Below are 21,765 nucleotides of genomic sequence, written 5' to 3'. Positions count from 1 at the left end.
CAGTAAGGACATCTCCTGGTTTCATCTTCATGTTTCCCTCTCACCACATAACCAAACCGATATCATGACCAGCAGCTTTACAGCTGTGGCTCCAGCAAACATCAGCTGATACTAGAAATTAATATTAAATAAATTCTAACAACAGCTGATCAAGCTTAAACGTGCTGCTGTTGTTTAGCGCGACATCCGCTGGTTTCCTCTTCCTGGCGCAAAGTGGGCGATAAATAAACAAGAGAGAAAAGCCGATCAGCTGATCATTGATCAGTTTCATGATTGAAGCAGAAACAGGAGAGAAGAAGAGGCAGCTGTGCAGCAAACACACAGTAACTCCAGCTTTGTGTATTTTTCATTGTAGCTGAAGTCCGGGACAAACTGTGTTTCTTTTCACCTAAATACGAAATGCGTAATATTTTCTCTGAATACGAGACGATTCTGTTTTTTACGTGACGGTTGGCAACTCTAATAATTAACCTTATGAACAAAATAAAGTTCAACATCAGTAACATAGCACCACCCAGCTGTATAGAAACTCCGTCATGCTAGCTAGCATGCAGTACGAAAAAGTCAGAATAACGAAAATAAACTCCACCTAAACTTGGTTCATATCTGACCCAGAGAGACTGCAGGTCATAACTTCTTACCTGAAGTTCAGTTCACCTGACACTCTCGGACCAGCGGCCGCTTCGGGTCTCTCCTCTTGCCTCCCATTTCCTTCATCCACCTGCTGGCTTCCACCACTTGCTAATTTTATTGAATCTGTAGAAGCTCTGCGATAGCCACCACACGAAGTAACGAATAACGAGCCTATCTAAATCCCAGTAACGAGTAACGCGTTCCCGGTTTTGGCATAATAACTAGTTACTATGCTCGTTACCACAATAATAACGTAGTTACTGTAACGCGTTACTTAATAACTCGTTAGTCCCAACACTGGTAATGAATATATAGAAGAGCTTTAGAAGTTCTCAAGGTGAAATAGAGAAGTAAAGATAGACTTAATTTTGGGTATTTTGTTGCAAGAGGTTGTTAATGCTGGGACCTTCTGCACAAGAAGAAGAAGGAGCAGTAGCAGAAGAAGAAAAAAACCAGGAGCCTCCTCTTTTATTTAAACCAGGAAGGATTGGAGCAGCAGACGGATAACTGAAGAAAAGTGTAATGTAGTGTCATAATGTATTAAGACAAATTAACCATATTTATTAAACCAACTGTTTCCTGCATAACTTCAGTGAAAATAAACTAATGTAAAAGTGGAAGTGTAAAAACTTACTCTACATTACAACAACCTTTTTTGCGTACAGCATATTCCAAATGGCAACGCATTTCTAAGACCAAAGAAAATAATTTAAATAATTGTCTAGATTCATGCTTTTTTAAACACATCTTTTCCTCCAAGTTCATACTTTGCATTAGAGCAGGGCGATATAACCAAAAATATTTATCACGATATACATTTAAAAATTTGCGATAACGATATAACTGACGATATAATTGACACTGGACAAAATACTTCACAACTCCACAACTTTATTAGTGCAAAAAAAACCCAACAACAACAATAATGTATTTTAACTTAAACAAGCAGCTGTTTTTTATGTGCATTAAAGTTATATAAAAATGTAACAGTGCAAATGCAAATTCCTTTCTGACAGTTTAACCAAAAGGCATTTCCAGTGGAAATTGGCCGACATATCCTCAGCATAACCAGAGATGGGTAACGCGTTACTGTAATCTGATTACTTTTTCAAGTAACGAGTAAAGTGAGGGATTACTATTGCAAAAACGGTAATTAGATTACCGTTACTTTCCCGTAGGAACACTGCGTTACTAAAACCGTGATTTTTTGCGAGAATGTCTCACGACAGTGACATAAGCGAGTGCGCCGTTAGTGACAACAGCTGTGTGCAGATCAACAATGGATCATATATCGAGTGCAGAGAGAGTATGAGCGTGCAGCGTTTAAAGCGTGGAAGTACTGACCTTACTTTGAGTTTGATTCCATAAAAAGTGACAAAAACATTAGCGTCCATCGTGCGTGGGAAGAAAACTTCTTTTTACAGCGAAAAAAACCCCTAAACTTCCAAGCAAGCACCGAGTGCGCTACAACGTAATGGGAAATTCACAGAGAAACTTGCGGATTCTTCCATTGACCGCGGCACACCTGCACCAGGGTAAACCTCCGCCTACCGCAGTCCTGCTTTACAGGTGAAAATAGAGCAACAGGACCGCTGAGTCTTTGACTTTATTTATTTTCTGCTGTGTTTTACTTGCATCTATTTGAAAGACTGAGTGTAAACACCAAAAATATTTTATTTTATGTGCTGGAATGTGTAGAAAATAGGTTTAAATGTTAAACGAATTTATTCAAGTCAGAGAATGTTGCTTATAGTTAAATTTTTGCTTGATGCATAAAGTTAAAAGAATAAAACTGATAAAACAAGTTAAAAAAAGAGACTTTTCCATTTGATTACATTTTGTATGATGGATTATGCAGAAAAAGTAGAATTGGGCTGAAAGATCTATCGCTTTATCACCTCTTCAGGTTGTAAATCGTGTTTTTTAAAAAGTAACTAAGTAACTAAGTAATTAATTACCTTTGAAAATAAGTAATCAGTAAAGTAATGGGATTACTTTTTTGGGGAAGTAATCAGTAATTAGTTACTGATTACTTTTTTCAAGTAACTTGACCAACACTGAGCATAACCATGTATAATATCCACAAAAGAGGTTATACACACACAATACAGTAATATTATGTTGAAGCACAGTATGTATCACTCCTCGAGGCTCCTGCCTACGATAGCCGTAATGCTCCGACAATCCATCAAGCGGTGCGGCTTCGTAGCTTAGCAAAGTCGTACTGAAACATTTGACAGATTTTCCAGCTCCGTGTACCACATAAAATCGTTTCGAGGTCAGTAAACACAACCAGAATTCATACATAAGGCACATGGTATTATTTTTCTGTTGATTTTCAGAAAAATCAAAGGATTGATTTTAAGTGTGCCGTATTTTCCAAGAAACACGGTAATAACGACGGCCTGCTAGCATGCTCTACCAAAAATAGTGCTTTGTTGTGTATCTGATGGACGAAAGCTAAACCAGTTCCACACCCCTGAAGTTGCAGCATTTTTACAAACCAATTCTGGTTCATCCGTTTCATTCAACGATCTGCTTTCGCCCTTCTCATTCTGCGTCACCGCCATGCTTTTTCCACGGTGTGTATGAAAAAAGGCATGCGTGTTTTACCCATATTCTATCGCGATATTTCATTTTTCATATCGTTGCCCAACATTATACCGGTCATACCGTGAACGGTATGATATGGCCCAGCCCTACTTTGCATACTTTCAAACAATCTTTGAATACAGTTTGAATGGACTTTAATGTGAGCTTTAAACATTTGTTTGTAGTGCAATGCAGAGATCAGATAATTCATACAGATTTAAGGAATGCACTTTATTGAATAGTTCATTCAAGTTCTTACAGCTTCTTTTCTGTTTCTGTCTGCTTTGTTCTATAAGTGTTCCTTCAAACCTCCACATAATAGGTAATGTGTGGAAATATTAGCAAACTGAACCCTGACTGTGCACAGACCTTTAGATTTTATGTAACAACTGACACCACCCAATCTCAAGGTGCTGGACAGGATCCTTAAAGCAAAAATCACCTACACTGCTGTTAAAATCAAATGTGTAAAGCCTTCTACTGAAAAGGAAGCTTCATTCATCTGGAATTAAATCTAGTGCAAAATGCGCAGGGGTCTGAGTACTTTCAGAATCTGCAGCCAGCGTCACAGTCTGTCTACTGCATGAGCCAAGATCACATCATCAGTTTCTTTTTATTCAATTTTCTAACACAGAGGAAGTAAGAGTACATGTGAAATACAGTGAAGTGTTTCACTACCTCCATATGCATAAAACGATTGCTTTAGCAGCTTCAGATAGATGTTATATTGCGGACATCTTCTTGCTGTCCTCTCCAAACAGTGACTCTGCACTGTAAAAACCACCCACAGACCCGGGAGTCTGTTCAGACACAAAGACGCCTCTCCTCCTCTTTCCTGTTTTTTTCTTTTTTTAATCGCTAATCAATTTCCCCTCAAAGGAACCAGAGAGCTGTTTAATGGTTACAAAAAAGCGGAAAACAAGCAGAGAAATAGATCAAAGCGTCTCTAACACTAGCCAGGTGCAAAGCTCTGGGATCAAACCTTTTATGTGTAGCTAATTCACAATATTATAGTCAGACTTTGTCTTTTAAATTGGTGGTTCTATGGCAATTAAAATGCAGCGACGTCACTCACCATAGTCATTTATAGGCTAATAATATCTGAGCATCTGAGGTGGCTGATTGGATGACTGGTGCTTTAGATAAGACGTTTATTGCACATTATATTTAATATCCAGCAAGAGCTTCTTAAACACTTCAAAGTATGTTTTGATAATTTTGAAGAAAAACTTCATTTCTTTATTAATTTTACCTGGAAGTTATACCGTTAATAGCCCACAAACACTTCTTTGTGGCACCGTACACCTGAGCTGATGCAAACCGACACAGTCAAACAGGTGGGCGCTTATTTGTCATATGATGGAGCTGACCTTTCATTGGTAAGAATAAGCAGCTCGGACAACAGAACAGCAGAGGTCTTTCAGAAAGCAGCTCCTGGAGTGTGGCAGGCTGGGCGCTGATCTTTTGCGACAGCTGTTGTGCGGTAAGGTGCGGCTCCGCTAGGCCGAGAAGTCATTTCGCACACGCGCTGCTGCAACACTTTGTGGTCGCAGCTGCACCTGCGATGCAGACCCTTATAGTGTATGAGCAGAGGAGAGAAAGGTGTCACACACATAAAGACGCACGCCACATGGTGGAGATAACACCGCGGCGACTGCAGCTCAAGCTGAAGAAAAGAGACCTGAAAGGAAGATGTTATCAGGACGGCTGTAGTCAAAATCAATTTGCCAGATTATTTACTTCTATTTTGGCAACACAACAACAACAGCTTCCCAGCGGCTGTTGCTCATGCACTTACTGTATGTGGGAGAAGCACTGTTATATGTTACAGTAGTGACATTTCTGAATGTCACACACGTTACTTGTGCGCTGGATAATTTTGACACTGAGTGATTGGCACTCTTCTTCTGCACTCAGATGAAAATCATTTGCACAGAAAGAGCACTTCGAGTTATCTGCTTTTCTGACTCATTTGCTTCAACTTCCATCTTTTTCTTATCTTTACTTTTTCTTCTTGCTCGCTCTCTCTATCGCCACGTCTCCTCGGCTATATGATAGATCTGTTCTGTCAACGCAACTTCTTATCTTTACTCACCAAGTCTGTCTTTTTCTTATAAAATATGATGCTTTTAATAGAAAAGTCATACATGGGAGTAATTATTGTCTTTCATAAGGCTTACTGTAGTATACTTTCATGTGTTCACCTTTAACACAAACTGAGCCATGTGGCATTATTATTTTTCCTGTGATAATTTAAAAGTTTTCTAAATTCAAATCAATCGCATGCACTGTGGAGTTAAGCTGCAGTATAACTTAAATAGAGGAAGTCAGGGATGTGACCGTAACCTGCAGACAGAGTCAGGCGATAATGGAGCCAGGCCTGGGGGAGGAAGAGCTTGCAACACCGTGAGAAGCAATTTGAGGTAGCTCAATAAGTCATGACCCTGTAGAGGTTTTATCATGCAGCATTCAGGCTTTCATGCGCTGTGACAGAATCAGAAGGTGCACCATTAGGCATGAATTCCCAAGGTACGGCATCAGATCGGAAAGAAAGGACACTTTGCCCAGCTGGCAAGTCACATTTGACCTATTGTTCATACTGGATGCATAGAATAGGTTACAAATGTAGTCATTCTGTTTTCAGATCTGTCCTGTAATAATATATTCGATCCATTTTAAAATATATTTGCTCATATAAAAGTGATATACAAGTGCTTAAAAGGGCTTGCCCCAGATTATCTAGTGGATTTCTTTTTACATTCCTATGCCCCATATTGCTCACTTAGAGTTGTGGATCATCATCCAGTATCTCTTGGTCTTAGTCTATTGTTACCTTCATTAGGTTTATAATTGTGATTCTGTTTATTGTATAGGTTTTTATTTTGCTGCACTAATGTAAGGTGACCTTAAGGCTCTTTAAAGGTGGTATAAATAAAATATATTATTATTATTATTATTATTATTATAATTATTATGAATTCCCAGTTGGCTTGTAAAGGTGACTGTGTATTCAGTCACAGTACCAACACTCTGGAATAGTCTCCCTCCTCAGATTAGGCCATCTACCTCGCTAAAATTCTTCAAATCCCATCTTAAGACATATTTCCTTTCAATAGCTTTTTGGGCTTCGTACTACTTTTGAACATGCTGCATTTCCCCTAGTGCTTTCTTGTTTACGTTTATTATTTTAATTGTTGTTTTTACTGTGATCATTTTAGATTTTTACATGTTTTTTTAAAATATTGAATTATTATTTTTATTCATTTTATTGCCCTTAAATCATTTACATTGTGTTTTGATGATTTTATTCATTGTGCAGCACTTCGGTCAGCATCTGTTGTATTTACATTTCCTATATAAATAAAATGACTTGACTCTATATCTGTATACTGCATGGGGCAAACTGTATAGCTGTATATAAAGTCTGTTGTGGCCAAAGCGTAGAAATGATGCAGTTTGGATGAAGATGATCAGGTTAAGAAATACTGTATGTTATAGTAAAGTATGGCTTGGCCAAAAGTAGTTCATTAATGGTACAGTGACTGAGTGCAGCTGACAGCTGGGGCATGGGAGTGCACTGCATAGGCAGATAGGACAGTGGTGCTTGGCAGGGAGGCCAAAACTGTCACGGCTCATTTCTACGGTCAGGAATGAAGAGTACACTTCTCATCAGTGTATCTTTGCTCAGCCAAAAGATTAGCTCTTCACATAAACGCTGCAGAAGACTTTGTACTTTTGAAAACAGAATAGTTATTAACTCTATTAATTAGAGGTTGTGTGACCTTATAATTGCTTGTTTTTATTGTACTGCACCATCACTGTTTCTCTCTATCCTTTCAAACGGTAAAGCACTCGAATGAGTACTCCTCTATGTCATTCAGGTCTCACGAGAGCAGGTGGTGGTGGTGATGATGAAAGCCCACAGACGGGTGTGTGATGCCAGTGTGAGCCAGATGTCAAACTGAGGTCTTCAGCTGTTTTCAACGATCTGCTTTCGCCCTTCTCATTCTGCGTCACCGCCATGCTTTTTCCACGGTGTGTATGAAAAAAGGCATGCGTGTTTTACCCATATTCTATCGCGATATTTCATTTTTCATATCGTTGCCCAACATTATACAATTGACTCAAAATAAAGACCGCTTGATTAAAAATACACTTTGGTCATGGTGACAGGTCAGGGAAAATGTGATGCAGCAAACTGTAAAAGCAGGAAGAGCGCAGAAGGTCTTTTGTTGTTCTGTTGAAACCATCTCATTAATAAATAAAAGAATCTGTCTGTGTGGGGCTGGTCTTAGCTTTTGTTGTGTACCATTCATCCAGTCTGCTTTACATTTGGTGGGTTTAGGCCTATTGCTGATAATGCAGAGCCAAGCTTGAAGTAGTTTGGATGAATGCTTCAGGTAGAGTAGAAATACAGACTAAAACTTGTCCAGCTCCTCATAGATTACCAAATGTTTTCAAATTCATGGGTTTTCTTGGAGAATCAAGCAGTTGTAAAAATGAAGACATTGCAGAAATGGCAAAAACTGTAGTTTCTCTCCTGCTCAGTCCATTGTGTTAAAGGTATATAATAGATGGATCCTACTGTGAGATCATCTACTGATTTGTGAGCTTTACAATGAGTGTTTTTGAAATCACCATCTTGATGTTTTGAAACCATAATCTAAAGTCATTTACTCATTCAGGTCAGGGCTGTGGACTGTTTTTCTTATGGATTCATACAGAACTGAGGGTCTTTTTGCAGCCACTGATATCCCTCGTGTGTGTCTTATCTATAAGACAATAAGTTAGGGGTGTGGCTGCTTTGATTGACAGGAGCTGTAGCTTATTCTGGTGATTTGAGTTAGTGAGCTCGACTTCTTGACTGTCGATGTGTGGAAAATAATCACAACATTTCACTTTTTCCACATTTTGTCACGTTACAGTATTACTTCTCGCTGTTGAAAACACTACATCCACATGAACAGATTACAGATTCAAATCATTACCCAGAAATATTACTACACTAAAACAGTTTGTATATCAGGAATGAAAGATAGCAAAGTCTTCTCATTCATCAAAAATCAGTTTGAAAGTGCAATTTAAGAAAAAAGCACAAAAAAAACAACTCCCTCCCTTGATACTCTGTCAGAGTGGTCTCTTGAAAAGGTTATTACCTGGTGGTAATGGTGTATAGAGAAACTTCCCCCCGAAAGTCAAGTAATAATTCCCTTTCGGTGACAACACTGTTCTGATTGTAGCTGGCAGAGAGTGGCATGGTTAGAAGGTCAGTAAAGTCTGAAACGCACTCACGCAACAGCTGTAATGGATTGCAGGTTCAATAACACATCGACACCACTATTATTTTAAAACAACAAAGACTCATTACATATTGTGCTGCACTGTGCTTGCATGACTGCAGTGAATGATGAGTTCCTGCTGTTGTCTGTCATGAATCTTGTCTTTAGCGTGAAAATTGTTTGGTTTAGCAAAATCTGATGTATCCTCTAATTACAAGCTGCCATAGCAAAGCTGGTATTGCTTTTACCTTGTGAGTCTATTTGTGACTGCGCTGTGTTGGGTACACCTACCACAGCCGCATCTATGACAAAGGTGGCTGTGCGTACTTTGGCAGGTGCATTTTTGTCTGTCTTCCGAGTGGGGGGTATAATTATTTGATCCCCTCCTGAATTTGTATGTTTACTGACTTACAAGGTAATGAAAAGTCTCTAGTTTTTATGGCAGTTTCATTTTAATGGTGAGAGACAGAATATTAAGCAAAAATTTCAGAAAAAAACATCACATTAAATAAAAGCTATGAACTGATTTGTATTTTACTGAGTGAAATTTGATCCCCTACAACTCATCCAGAGTCCTACATATCAGCTGTGTGCTGATTTTTTTGTGATTACAATCAATCAATCACAATAAATAAATAAAAAATGCTATGTATATAAAACACACCCGTCCACATAATCAGTTTCTTCCACTCCAAACTCTCCACAACCACCGGCAAGACCAAAGAGCTGTCAAAAGACATCAGGGACAAGAGTGCAGACCTGCACAAAGCTGGAATGGGCTGCAAAACCATCAGTGAGAAGCTTGGTGTGAAGGTGACAACTGTTAGTGCGATTATCCGGAAAAGGAAGAAATATAAAATGACCATCAATCGCCTTCAGCCTGTAGGTCCATGCAAGATGTTGCCTCATGGAGTGAGGATAATCAAGATTAAGGTGGTCGATCAGCCTAAAACTACAAGGGAGGAACGCTTATATTGTGTTTGGGTCACATTTGACTTGTTTTCAAGTTTAGATATGTGAAAAGCACTCTGCTTTTTTTTTTTTTTGAAACAAGGGTTCATGTCAATCTTCAGAAGCAGGTTTTTTAACAGTGATGTAACAACAAAAATGTGTTTTCACTTTCACCATTTTAGTAAAGATCTTCAAAAAAAGGCCCATTTGTTGCGTTACAGGTCAAATATGAGCTGGCAGAGAGCACTGAGAGCATCCATAAATTTTGAGTAAGGGGACATTTTATTTTACAAAGGGACACTTCACATTTCTTCCCACATTGTTTTTAAATTTTGACTGTATTTGTAAGTTTATCAAATGTTTAAAGATTTATTTACATGATAATGTATCTTATGTCTTTCACTTATTGATGTTTTATTATGGCCGTTGTCACAAAAGAGGTTTTGAGTACGTTGACAGGTTCTTTTTATTATCACTGTGGATTTTCCCAACACGATAGCATCACAACCGGTGTAAGATCCTGTTACAAAACTTAACAAGTGTCTATTTAGAAAATAGAAATACCCGATTACTTCTTCAATACACACTAACACACATGCACACACACACCTTTATCCCAACTCTGTCCTTAAACTCATATTAACCTACTTTTTAAGGCACCAACTGACTGTCAGATTTCAGAAGTCTTATAAGTTTATTGCAGGCCACGCTGTCCAGCATGGATAACAAACCTGCATACACAACATCAAGTTTTATGTAAGTAGACTGAGAGATGATAATACTTATTAAATTGTAGGCTAGCATGCATGGATGCAGTTTCTCTATCCCTGTATTATCTCCTCCTTGATGCAGCCATGATAACAGCTGGAAGACACATTCTACGAACAAGGCGTCTGCTGGCCAAACTAAATGAGATTTTCTTTCTTGTTTAGCACATGCAGTGTATGAGCTTTTGGGTTTGGACTTGCTTTGTTTTTTCACACCAACATGAGTGTCAGGGTACCTCTCATGTGGTATTCCTGTTGGTTGATTAATAAATAGATTCTAGCATTTATATTATGAGATAGTAATCTTGTCAGTCTTGTCAGTCAGTTATTGTTTTGTCCAAGTTAGCGTTCTTAACAACCCGTCATTTGTTAAATTTCTGCAACAAATGTTTTAGAAATCTGTCAAAAACTTGTTTATAACTATAAATCATATTGTTATATATTAGTCAAAAAACAAAAACCTAACTGAATTCATGTTTTTATACCAACATTTGAGCAGGCACACTGGATTTCTATGAAATTAATCAAATTTCCTCCACTTCTTCCTGTTCAGGAGTGCAAGCAAATAGCTGTAATTTGGCACACAGAAACATAAAAAATTATTTCAATAATTAACAATGGTGTTAATTTCAGGCAGCTGTGCCATAAACCTTACATTGAGTGGTAAAATTGCTTGAACGGTAACTTAATCAGAGGTTTTTCACAAAAAACGGGAACCTGACATGAATGAACACAACAGCATTAAGCAGTTAAAGTCACTCCGTAAACTGAAAATGATGCTTCATGGAGCTGTGATGTTCAGCCAAGTTGGGATTTTGCATTACTCATTACCAGCTGCACTTCAAGAAACAAAAAGTGAACGAGTTGTTCAGCTTGAGAGTAATCTAAAAGTGAACAGACTTTTGCTCCTACTCTTTCAGTAATGTATGCACACACACGTTGGATTACACTAAAGTGTTAGTGGCAGGATTCCTCAGATGTTAAATCCCAGTGATGCTTCAGTGTGAAACAATCAACAGTACAACAGAGCCATGACTCATCCTGTAACTGCTGTTCGAGATGTGAAGTAATGCAATCAGTCTTCAGAACTAGTCCTCGTGGATTTATCACAACTTGTCTTCCACAATTATTGCTTTTGTTAGATTTTGGCATCTCATGACATCTGCACCAGCTGGTTCAGACCGAATACATTTTACTGTTGATGAAAATATCTGCATTTTATAGTCTGCATTCAGCTTTTTTCCAGCCATGTTTCCAAAGAAGCAAGAAGGCTGTGGTAAATGCTAAAAAAAAAAAACTATCCAAATGACTGGCAAATCCCTACATTGATTTAATAGCACAACAAAGATAAAATGAAAAATGTTTTTCAGTTGGAATTGGGTGCAAGACAAACATTGTAAAAAAACTGGAGTAGAGGTATGAAAATACTGCAAAAGAAACACCTGGTAGAACGTCTCACAATTAATGACGCTAATTAGGAAAATGACGGGATATAAAAAGAAAATCCCATAAATCCTGTGTTTTTCAGAAGTACAGATAAAGGGGGGTTCAGGTCTCTGTGAAAGTTGGTGTCGGTAAATGCTTTGAGATTTTAGAAAAATAAAAGATAAAATAAAATGTCTAAATGTCTAGATTTCAGTAGATTTCAGCTGTGGTATGTAAAATCTTTAAAAATCTGTCCACATACAAGTGATATGGGTGAAAACCAATACAGAAGGGTTGTAATCTTAAGGCCCTTGGATAACACTGCATTAAAATAATATCATATTCTGGGTGTAAACTGCATTATATACAGATTTAGGAGTGTCATATGGTACCCAGATGAGGCTTGCTTATTTCTGAACGACAATGTCAAACCAGATTCTGCACATGCTGCAGCAGCATGTATCTGTAATAAAAATATAGTACGAGTTAAATCTCTTGCCTGTGATGCTTATGCAAGGTTTTTCAAAGAAGAAGTGAATTGTAGATATAAACAAGCCCCTGTCCTAACTCTTTTGAAATGGGCACAAACACTATTTTGTTTTAAATACAATTAAATTAATCACATTCAGCAATAGAGAATTGGCTAAATTTGCTTATGTTTTTTTCCTCTTTTTAAAATGTGTTTCACATTTTAATTTTCACTCTTATTTCAGTGTACCAACTCTTTAAAAATGGGAAAGTAATAAAGAATTACATTGAGCCTGAGTAGTTTTGAGAAGAAACATCTCACTGTTTAAAGACACAGCAGAGAAAAACTTCATCAAACCACAATTCAATGAGATAAACATAAGACGACATTAACAGATTTATTTCTCCCACATCACGGCTATAAAATAAACTGAATGGGAATAAAGCTGTGGGAGAATAGGAGTAAACCGAGGAGGTGGCTGTGGTGCCTTGCTGCTATTTGGAGCTTTTAGTCACTATCCAGTTCATCGACTGAATCTCTGCTTACCAGCCAATCATATGAGAGCGAGTCAGGACCCGAAGCCTCTTTTAGCCCACAATCAACACCCTGCAGATGCAGTCACAGTTGAACAAAGCTGGCATACAGTCCACATGGGATAAAGTGAGTTAATGCTGTTTTTACCTGTGCTGCGGTTGTGATATAAGTTACTCTAACCAGACTGCAAGTGTATTAACAAAATAAGAACATGTTTGTTTGTTTTTTTTAAAATCCCAAACACTTTGTGAATAAATGATGATTAACACAAAACCAGGTAACATCAAGTTATAAACTGAACCATGTTATGAAGCCCTAGCTTGGTGCTTTTGTTTTACACCGAGTAAAACTCTTAATGTGTGCCTAAATATATCGAGAGGACTTTAACATAAGCTTTGCGGGGAACTATCAGATTGCTGAGAGCAGGAAGGCCGGCGGTATAGATGACTGTTTGCTGTTAGAATCTCCTAAATCTCCCTCAGCATTGGTGTGTGACAGGTGTGTGTATTCTTTGAGATGGCCTCTAGTGGTAAATCCAAAGTAAAATCCTAAATAAGAAGAAAAATTATAGTATTTAAACTTGAATTTCCAACTTTAGATCTGCTTCTTTCAGGATCTCTAAAATGAGCCAGATTTCAGCCTATATAAATGTGTATGAAGCACTGTGGGATAAACTAACTACAGCTCAGCTGCAGACAGAAGATTGTTCTCTGCTGGATATTTAATATTTGAGAGCTATTCTCAGCACTACCTAACAGAAGCAATCACAGAAAAGAGAAACGCTTGGAGTCATATATACAAATACAATTATACCTGCTGCATTTTTACTGTTATTGTATCCCATATTCAGTTAGGCCAAAAAAATTTTTGTGTTTATGTTTTATGTTTACTTATATTAATAACACTTCATGCTGTTATTAACAGAGAAAGACATGTTTCTCTTTGCATCATTTGCTTTGTTAATGTGTTACTCTAACTACAGAGAGTCATACCTGAGGTGAAAATGTGAAAAATCTATTGCTCAGCTTGAAAAACTAAATGTGGCTTAATTATTCAGAGGTAAATTTATGGGGTGTGAATTTTACATGTAAAGAAGCCTATTAACTTGCTATGAATAACCTCCCAGGATTGTGTGCTTTTGCAGTTATTTCTTATTAGAAATTTGAAGAAGGCAAGACAAGAACAGAATATGAACCCTATAAACCCAGCTCAGCTGTATATTTAAGATTTCCAGCTCTGGGTTTCTGTGGAGGCTGACTCCGAGAGGTGTTGATTCAGTTGTTGCAATTTCTCAAGCTGTTGTTTTTGGTGGTTTTTCATTAAACTCCTCTCTTCTAAAGAATCTAGGCAATATTTGCCCCCCACTGTTGAAGACTATAAAATATAGCCGCAGTAAAGTCAACATCATAAGCTTCACAAATGCAGCATTTATTGCCACTCTACTGGATTGTGCCATATTTGATAGCAGTTGTTTTAATTTCATGTAACCCATGTGTAGGTCTTCCACCTATAAGAGTATAAAATCTAATTACTGCTTACTCATTTATTTTTCCTCAGCACGATTAGTAAAATAAGTGCTTGCTTGAATTCTTCAGATCCAGCATGAGGACAGCAAATGTGGCCTGAGACAGTTTCCACCTTGACAAACATTCATCAGACGAGTAAGGCCGTGTCAGACAAGATGCATAGATCAGAAAGGGTAAAACAGATGGAGTAACTGGGGTGAAGGGCATTTTAAATTAAGTTGATTCTATTTAACTGCGAGCGGAGCACAGGTGGGCAATCAGACAGCAGCGTATTGTCTCTGAACTGAGAAAGCAAGTCATTTTTAAGGCTCCAGGGGAGGTAGAATCCAGGTGAAGCAGGGGATGAGCATAACAGATGTTTTGGCAGAAGGAGGAAGGATGTAAAAAGCTGCATGGATCAAAATCTGACCCAGACAGGGCTCTCTTGGGAAGGCGGGAAGGCTTTTTTTTTTTCTTGGACTCTAGAGCATTTTTAAGGCATCCTTTTGGGTAAAATAATTCATATTTAGATGTTAAATCTAAATCTAATTTAAAAAATCAAAAGAGGGAAAAGCAGCTATTTCTTTGTTCCCTGTAACTGTACAACTCTTCATAGATATAGATAAAGCTTAAAAATATATATTCATCGGGATCAGTACCCTCTGTTGTATTTTAACATCATGTCATTATCACAGTATGAATCAAAGAGCTCTTTCTCCTGCTGTAATTTTAGCTTCTGAGATCTCAGTTACTTTGGCAGAGGGCGTGGTGGAGGATATGACAGAAAAGCAGATCTTAAGAAGAAAACTTTAATTACAGAATGAATTTATTCAAATGAACATGATACACAGCATTACGGACTTTCACCGCTGCCGACAAAGACACGCAAACAACTGTCACCAGAAAATAGAGAGCTGCATGTTGCATGCAGAGGCATACAACATTCATGTATTTTGCCCTTGCATTTTCGATGCAAGGAGGTATTTCTAAGCAGCAAATACAAAGACTTTGCCACTATTTTGACAAAGGATGCTGCTTTACAAACAGGGAAACTATACTGAAATGACAACAGTGCGTGATTAAATAGCCTACAGTACTTAATACAACAATAGGCTTAAAACGCACTATACCTCTAGAAGATGAATGAGTCTTTCTTGGCTTTAAAGGCCAGCAGAAATAAGGTAGACCCACCCCGTGAGTATCAGCCACCAGCAGAGTTCAGTTACCTCTTGCAAGGTGACCGCTCCTCTGAGTTCTTGTTTCTTTTTCTAAGTACCATTATGAAAACGGGGCCCGGTTTTGGCGGCTGATCATCACACTGTCTCCGATCTGTGGCCATCTGATCAGAGTGTGATCACTGTATATGTCTTTATCAGTCAGTAGGCTCCAACAATAACTGCTTCCGCTTCTTTTGACGGTCTTCTGTCCGTTACCAAAAAGTTAATCATCCCCTCTGACTTTATGAGGAGGTTGCAGCCTAAGAAAAATATGCCAAACACCACCGTGAGGGATAAAACGCACATGACAGCTATCTGGACCACCCTCATGATGAAGAGGCTCCTCTCATCCGGAGCGGCTGCCACAAAGCCATTATCAGTCACCACGGATGAAAAGTTGCAGCAAAAAACCTCCTCTGTCTTGTTGAATAGGCCGCTCTCTGTTTGGTTGAAGCCGGTGTTATTCATGTCTACTTTCGCAAAACCAAACTTTCAGTGCGACAGATGCGGAAGGCGGAGAGAGAAAGACGCGCTGGGCACGATCCGGCAGAAATTGTCATCAAGTGAAAAGTGAAGATGAGGAGGCGGCGAGTTGAACAAGTTCCCTCAGATCAGACAGCGCTCTTCTTGAGTTTAACAAGCTGCTTTGGCATCGCATTACTGGGGATTTCATGTGGTGTGCTGCCAGTTTCAGAGCGGAATGAAGCCACCAGCCCCGCCGTTAAATAGCCAGACTGTCGCTGTTTTCCAGTGGCAGGAAGGCACAGCAAGAGCGCCACCATACGACCGGACCGCATGCGTGCTACTAATGTGCATGTATGTAGGACATTACGTACTGTCTGTTACGTATGTTTGGGTGTTTGCGGCCATCTGTGTGTTGGTGTGTGTATGCATGCATGGTTTACTGAGTTGGTGGTTCATTCAAAACCTTGACAGGTCTTTGCTGACCCCGTGTCAGAGAGAGGCCAGAGCAGCTTGCATCGTGTTCCTGCAGCCATACTGAAGACCAGAACTGTTCAATATACACTCTAAAAAGTAATTAATGGGATCTTTAGTCATTACTTACATATATATGTTGTTGTGAAATGAAAAATCAAGTTCATAAATACTGTTAGACTTCCTAATTAAAATTTTTATTTTATTGAGTTCGGGTGACACATAAATTATGCCTCTTTACTCAATATATAATCGTGATTTGTCTGAATTTAAAATCTTCTTTTAATCAAAAAACAATATAATTTTAAGTTCTGTCGATGTAAAATACAACTTGATGACGTGTAAACAGCTCATAGTTCCCTTCTTCTACACAAGCGGACATATTCAACAGCACGTGTTCAAGGTTTATCAAGAGCTGTGTTCGTCGCGAACGGTGAGTAATTTTATGCGAAATTACACATATCTGCAGTCGCTCTGGATTTTGTTAGTTTACTTTAAAACAACGACGTAACATACATAACATACATCTTAGCTTGCCCCCGCGTTTGTGTGTTTTAATATACACACAGCAGCTAATTCCGCGATAGCATAAATTGTTGGGCTCTTTTTGGAAAATTTAACACTGACGTTACTCTAATGCAGACCACTGTAATTGTCTTATAATTTTTAAAAGATAGCGGACGTTGTTCGCCCCGGCGCAAACTACTATGCTAACGTAGCTAGCCAAGCTAAGTTGTGTTCACTGTGATTTTATTTTTGAAATGTGAAATTTATTTTTTGAAGGGAAGCATTTTATGTTAGTAATTGTTAAGAAACGCTTCTAAATTTTCGTAACGTTACGGGGTGAAGTTCAACCCCATTGGCTTCTGCGCAGGAAGTGCGGTCGCCATTAGTCCGGTGTGTCTGTTGACCGCTAAGAGCGGTTCTTCACCGGCTGCTCGGCCTATTTTCACAGGTAAAAGACCAGACTTAAGTGCACTGTGCCGCATATGGTAGGCTAGTTAGCTGTCCCTAATTTTTGGGTACTTTCCGTGTTTTGTAGAGACGTAGAGGCGACGTGCATTGGCACTGGCTGTAACATTGATATGCCTCAATAAAGGTTGAAAGTAAGAAAAAAATCAATAGCGGGCCGCCATCTTGGTTGGGTCCCCATTCGCCACCAGTGCATTTTTTCTACTGAGGAATGTATTCACCCATGGTAAATAAGGAAAATGTTTAAATATTTTTCCAAACAGATAAGGCAAGAAAGGTCAATAATCCCACATATGGTTTCAGTAGTATGCCAGTTTTTGCAACACTAGGGTGCACAAAAATGACCATAGCTGCTGACTCAGCATTGATTCCAATTTGGTTTTGGAGAATGAAATGAAAACAGATCAAGTGGGATTATTGACATTGTAGCTTGTGTATAAAAAAGTTTGGGTTTTTTTTCGTATTTACTGTCAGAAATGATTCTGTCCTGTCATGCCACACCTTATGTTTGCTTTTGTTGATAAAAAAAAAACTATATATATATATATAATTTTATTTTATTTATTTATTTATCTTTTTTTTTGAGTTAACACATTCCTCAGTAGAAATACATGCACTGGGGGCGAGTGGAGACCCCTCCAAGATCGCGGTCGTTGGGGATACACGCTCCAACAGACTGGCCCAGTCCATGTCACCTCTATGTATATTTGATCTATGGAAAGCCACGTTAGGCCTTCCAGCACCCAGTGTATTCAGGTCTATGTAGTTTTGAATGTTTGGTTCTAGCTCACACAGCTTTGACAGGTGAAACTTATTCACTGTATTGAAGACTCACAGGTGAAGTTGAAAATACCATCTTTTGTATTTTTGTGCAGGCACAACTTTCTGGTGTTATACACTGTCCTGGCGTTGCAGATCTAGGGGTTCCAGTTAAGACGTGGTCAGCCTTCTAAAGAAAGTGGGAATCTCACCGAAATATTCAGTTACTTTGCTGTGTTTCTTGCCAGGACAAAGGCTCAAACCATCATCTTCTCCTGGTATCGAATACCAAGGGACCTTCTGAAGTAAGCTTTAACAAGTAAGCTTGAATTGAGTAATTCAGAATCATGAAGTATGGATTGGCCTTGCAAAATCTGTAAATTTGCAACCTCCACTAAGGAAGAGCTGATGAAACATTATAGGTTACGCCATATCCCCAGTGTACAGCCTCTGCCATGTCCTTACCTAGATTGTTTTTGTTCATTTAAGTCATGGGGTAGCCAAAAATCACACAGATCAAGGAAACACTCAACTCACTCAACAATGAGAACCTCTGAAATACTCAGTTTCTGTTGCCAGTTCTGTAATGTGGGCACATTTTCCACTGAAAAAGAGTATTTTGAACACCTTCTATTTTTTTCTATCAATCAGGACAACACAGTTGAAAAGCGCAGAGAAATTGCTATTCGCTGCCTCATAGTCTATCTTGGAGAGAAGGAGGAGGATCTTTTCAAACAATACAGCGCAAGTACTTGAGTTGGTTTTTAATTTTTTGTTTAGTTTTGAATGCATGTCTCTGTTGGGTCTTTGTGTTTTGTTCATTGGATTTTCTGTTCAGGGTTGAGTATTTAAGTCATTCAGTGCCATAGACGTCTTTAGACGTCAAAATGAATCCGAACGCTCAGTGCCATAGACGCCTCTTGAGCTTTTTATTGAATTGAGAAGGTGGTGGAGTTGATTACATGGATAAAATCCCACCAGCGTGACAGTCGGCTCTACTGAGAACGAGTATTGTGGCGCGATTTTTGATCCAGCTCGTCATTTCGAGCTTGAGGTGTCTGCAGCCTGACGTCATGGTTTTTCTAGCGATTCCAGTGAACATGAACCGGATTTATCTGACCAGTATCTCCTGTTAGAAACTTCTGAAGGCAGCAGGGACCAGAATAATGAACGATTTGCTGCATAAAACGCACAGAAATTGTTGATAGACGAACCGATGGCCGGGTGGGGGGTGAACAGACTAAGTCGCGCACTCACTTGTGCGGGAGTAACACACACACACAGACTCTCTGAATCATAAATCAGTCGCTTTTTTCTTATATATTTTTCAAATGTTGAAATTGTCTATAAACAACTATTTTTATACAAAAAATAATCTGCCAAAAGTACATTTTTACAGGTGATTTTTTTACTTCATAGTAGTAAAACATAGTTGAGATGTTGCATGAATCATTGAAACACGAAATATTTACATCAAAGTCACTGATCTGCTAGAAAAACCTATTTACACAAAGCGCTTTTGATCCAGAAACAGGTGTTTTGTCATGAAAGTTTCTCTTTTCTACTGCAGATTTCTAAATAACAGAGGTAGAAACATTTTTTTTTGCTGCTGAAAGAAGAGAGACTCATTTTTGTCATGGTGGTTTCAGAATTCACATAGTCATAGAACAAAATATTCTGTGAGCCTTCAAAATCAGTGAAAAAGCTAAATATCTCTGGCACTGAGGGGAGTATGAAATCTGAGAGTGGCTGGCACTGAATGAGTTAAGGGACATTCCAACCCTAAGTGAAGATATGTCTATTGCCATGTATAAGTGAGAAAAAAGCATTTCAGAATTACAATCTGAAGATGTTTATTGCCATTGTCATTGAACATAATTTGCTGAATAGAAACCTGTTTCCGTGATAAGGTGCAACATAAACACACAGGATAAAACATTTTGTAGCCAGCGCAGTCATTTTCCTGATCTGGCAGCAGCTTTAGCAGAGCATAAACAATGGAAGTGAATGGCAGGTACTAGCATTTTGTGTGCAAAAGTGATTAAAATCACTCAATAATGATACCAAGTATTCCTGGGGAGCTCAACAATCATGCTGACTGCAAATGAAAAGTATGAATTGACATGAAGGATTTTCAGGAGCCGATTTAGACTTGGGACTACATTACGACAAAGCACTGCTGTAAGCCTCCACATGGTTATAACACAGCAGTTGAAGCCACTGCCGACCAGTGTCTATAAACCAACATGCTATTTGTGCAATATTTCTTCAACAAATCAAAGACCCATCCATTGTTACTGCAGCTTACCATGCTTGTATAGTAGTGGCTGTGTGTGTTTGTTTATGGAAGCTGGAGGCTTTTCCAACTGTTGCGTTATATCCATGCACCATGCAGTGGATGTTTACAGCGGTGTTTGTCGTAACTGCAATGTAGTCTCAAGTCTAAATCAGCTTCTGCAAATCTTCCGTGTTACTTTTGCACTTTTCATTTGCCGTGAACATGATTACTGAGCTCCCAAGAAATATTTGTTTTCATTACTGTTTTCATTTTTGTTAGTCATTTTAATCACTTTTGCACACAACATGCTAGCACCTGCTATTCACTTCCATTGTTTGTGCTCTGCTAAAGCAAATGGATTGCTTCCGGATCAGGAGAATTAGTGTGCTGTTTACAAAAGGCTTGTTTCTCACTTTCTAACTGTGGCAATATGGCAATAGATAAAATTTCACTTAGAAGTGGAATAACCCTTAAAAATGATTTATTAGATTTTCTTTTCAAAGTGGAAAAACAAAACTGTGAAAAACAAGACATTTTTTATTTTAAACGTTGGATTATGGTTTAATTTAGCTTTTAAAAATTACAGAATGACAAAGTAAAATCACTGAAAAACACAAAAGACAACCTGTTTTAGCTTATTTTCCTACCTGTAGTAGTTCATTCCCTTATGCACGTCATCCTGAAGTGCTTGAGCTATGTATTTTATACATCCTAACATTTAATTTCTCCTACAAGGATGAGGAGGAGCTCAACGCAGACCTTGCAATGCAAATCATGAAGATTGCTATCATTGGTGATGGGCCTCCAACCATCATCGTTGAGGGATCCAAGATCCTGGAGAGGACTGATGTTGCCAGATCCTGTGCTTTGATGATGGGAGTAATCTACGCTCTGAACCTTACCTATCCCAAGCAGCTGAAATTTACCTTTGAGGTATTTCAAAAGCTATGCCTTGAGCTTGATGGACAAAAAGCCAGCTCTAAAGTAATGAATCTTTAGTTTGGTATTTTCTAGAGCAGACTTGATAGACCATTCGTGAGTGAGTTTCACAAAAACCTTATTCCTGCATTTCTGGCACTACTTCATTGTGTTTTACTAAATTTTAAAGCGCTGTTCTTAAGTCTTCTGAGTTAATGGTTTGCTGTGTCTTAAATGCTGTTATTTGCACATTTTTAAGGAATGCGTTTAATTTCTCCCATGACCTGTGTTCTGAGGGTATTGGTGTGTTTTAAAGTTTGTGTAATGCCCTCTTTAGCTGGCCTTAATCTTGAGGGTGAAAAGTCAAATATGGAAGAGAATCAAGAATACTTTGTAAGAGTGCTGACAAAGTTGAATGAAAGAAGCTTTGCTCATTTTATGTTTAAATTAGTGCATTTAATGTATAGCAGCCTGTCATCTTTTGTTTTGATTCACTGTCACATGTTAAAGTAAAAAAAAGAGGATTCAAG

The 21,765-nt window shown here is 38.4% G+C and overlaps 1 protein-coding gene across 1 annotated transcript; it reads right to left on the bottom strand.

The window, feature by feature from the left end:
* Positions 1-14,950: 14,950 nt before the first annotated feature.
* rprma (reprimo, TP53 dependent G2 arrest mediator candidate a) lies at positions 14,951-16,107 on the bottom strand. The gene has a single exon (XM_085435216.1). The coding sequence runs from the start codon at positions 15,838-15,840 to the stop codon at positions 15,532-15,534; it is 309 nt and encodes a 102-aa protein (XP_085291342.1). The 5' UTR covers positions 15,841-16,107; the 3' UTR covers positions 14,951-15,531.
* Between the last annotated feature and the right edge of the window lie 5,658 nt (positions 16,108-21,765).

Source organism: Copadichromis virginalis, linkage group LG16 (assembly GCF_057382275.1).
Source record: "Copadichromis virginalis isolate Kocher_CV1m ecotype Utaka linkage group LG16, C_Virginalis_male_GT1.1, whole genome shotgun sequence".
NCBI lineage: Eukaryota > Metazoa > Chordata > Actinopteri > Cichliformes > Cichlidae > Copadichromis > Copadichromis virginalis.
This window is presented reverse-complemented; position numbering and strand designations above follow the sequence as displayed.

Coding starts and splice junctions, on each gene's coding strand:
- rprma (XM_085435216.1), bottom strand. CDS start 15,840: ATGAATAACACCGGCTTCAACCAAACAGAGAGCGGCCTATTCAACAAG.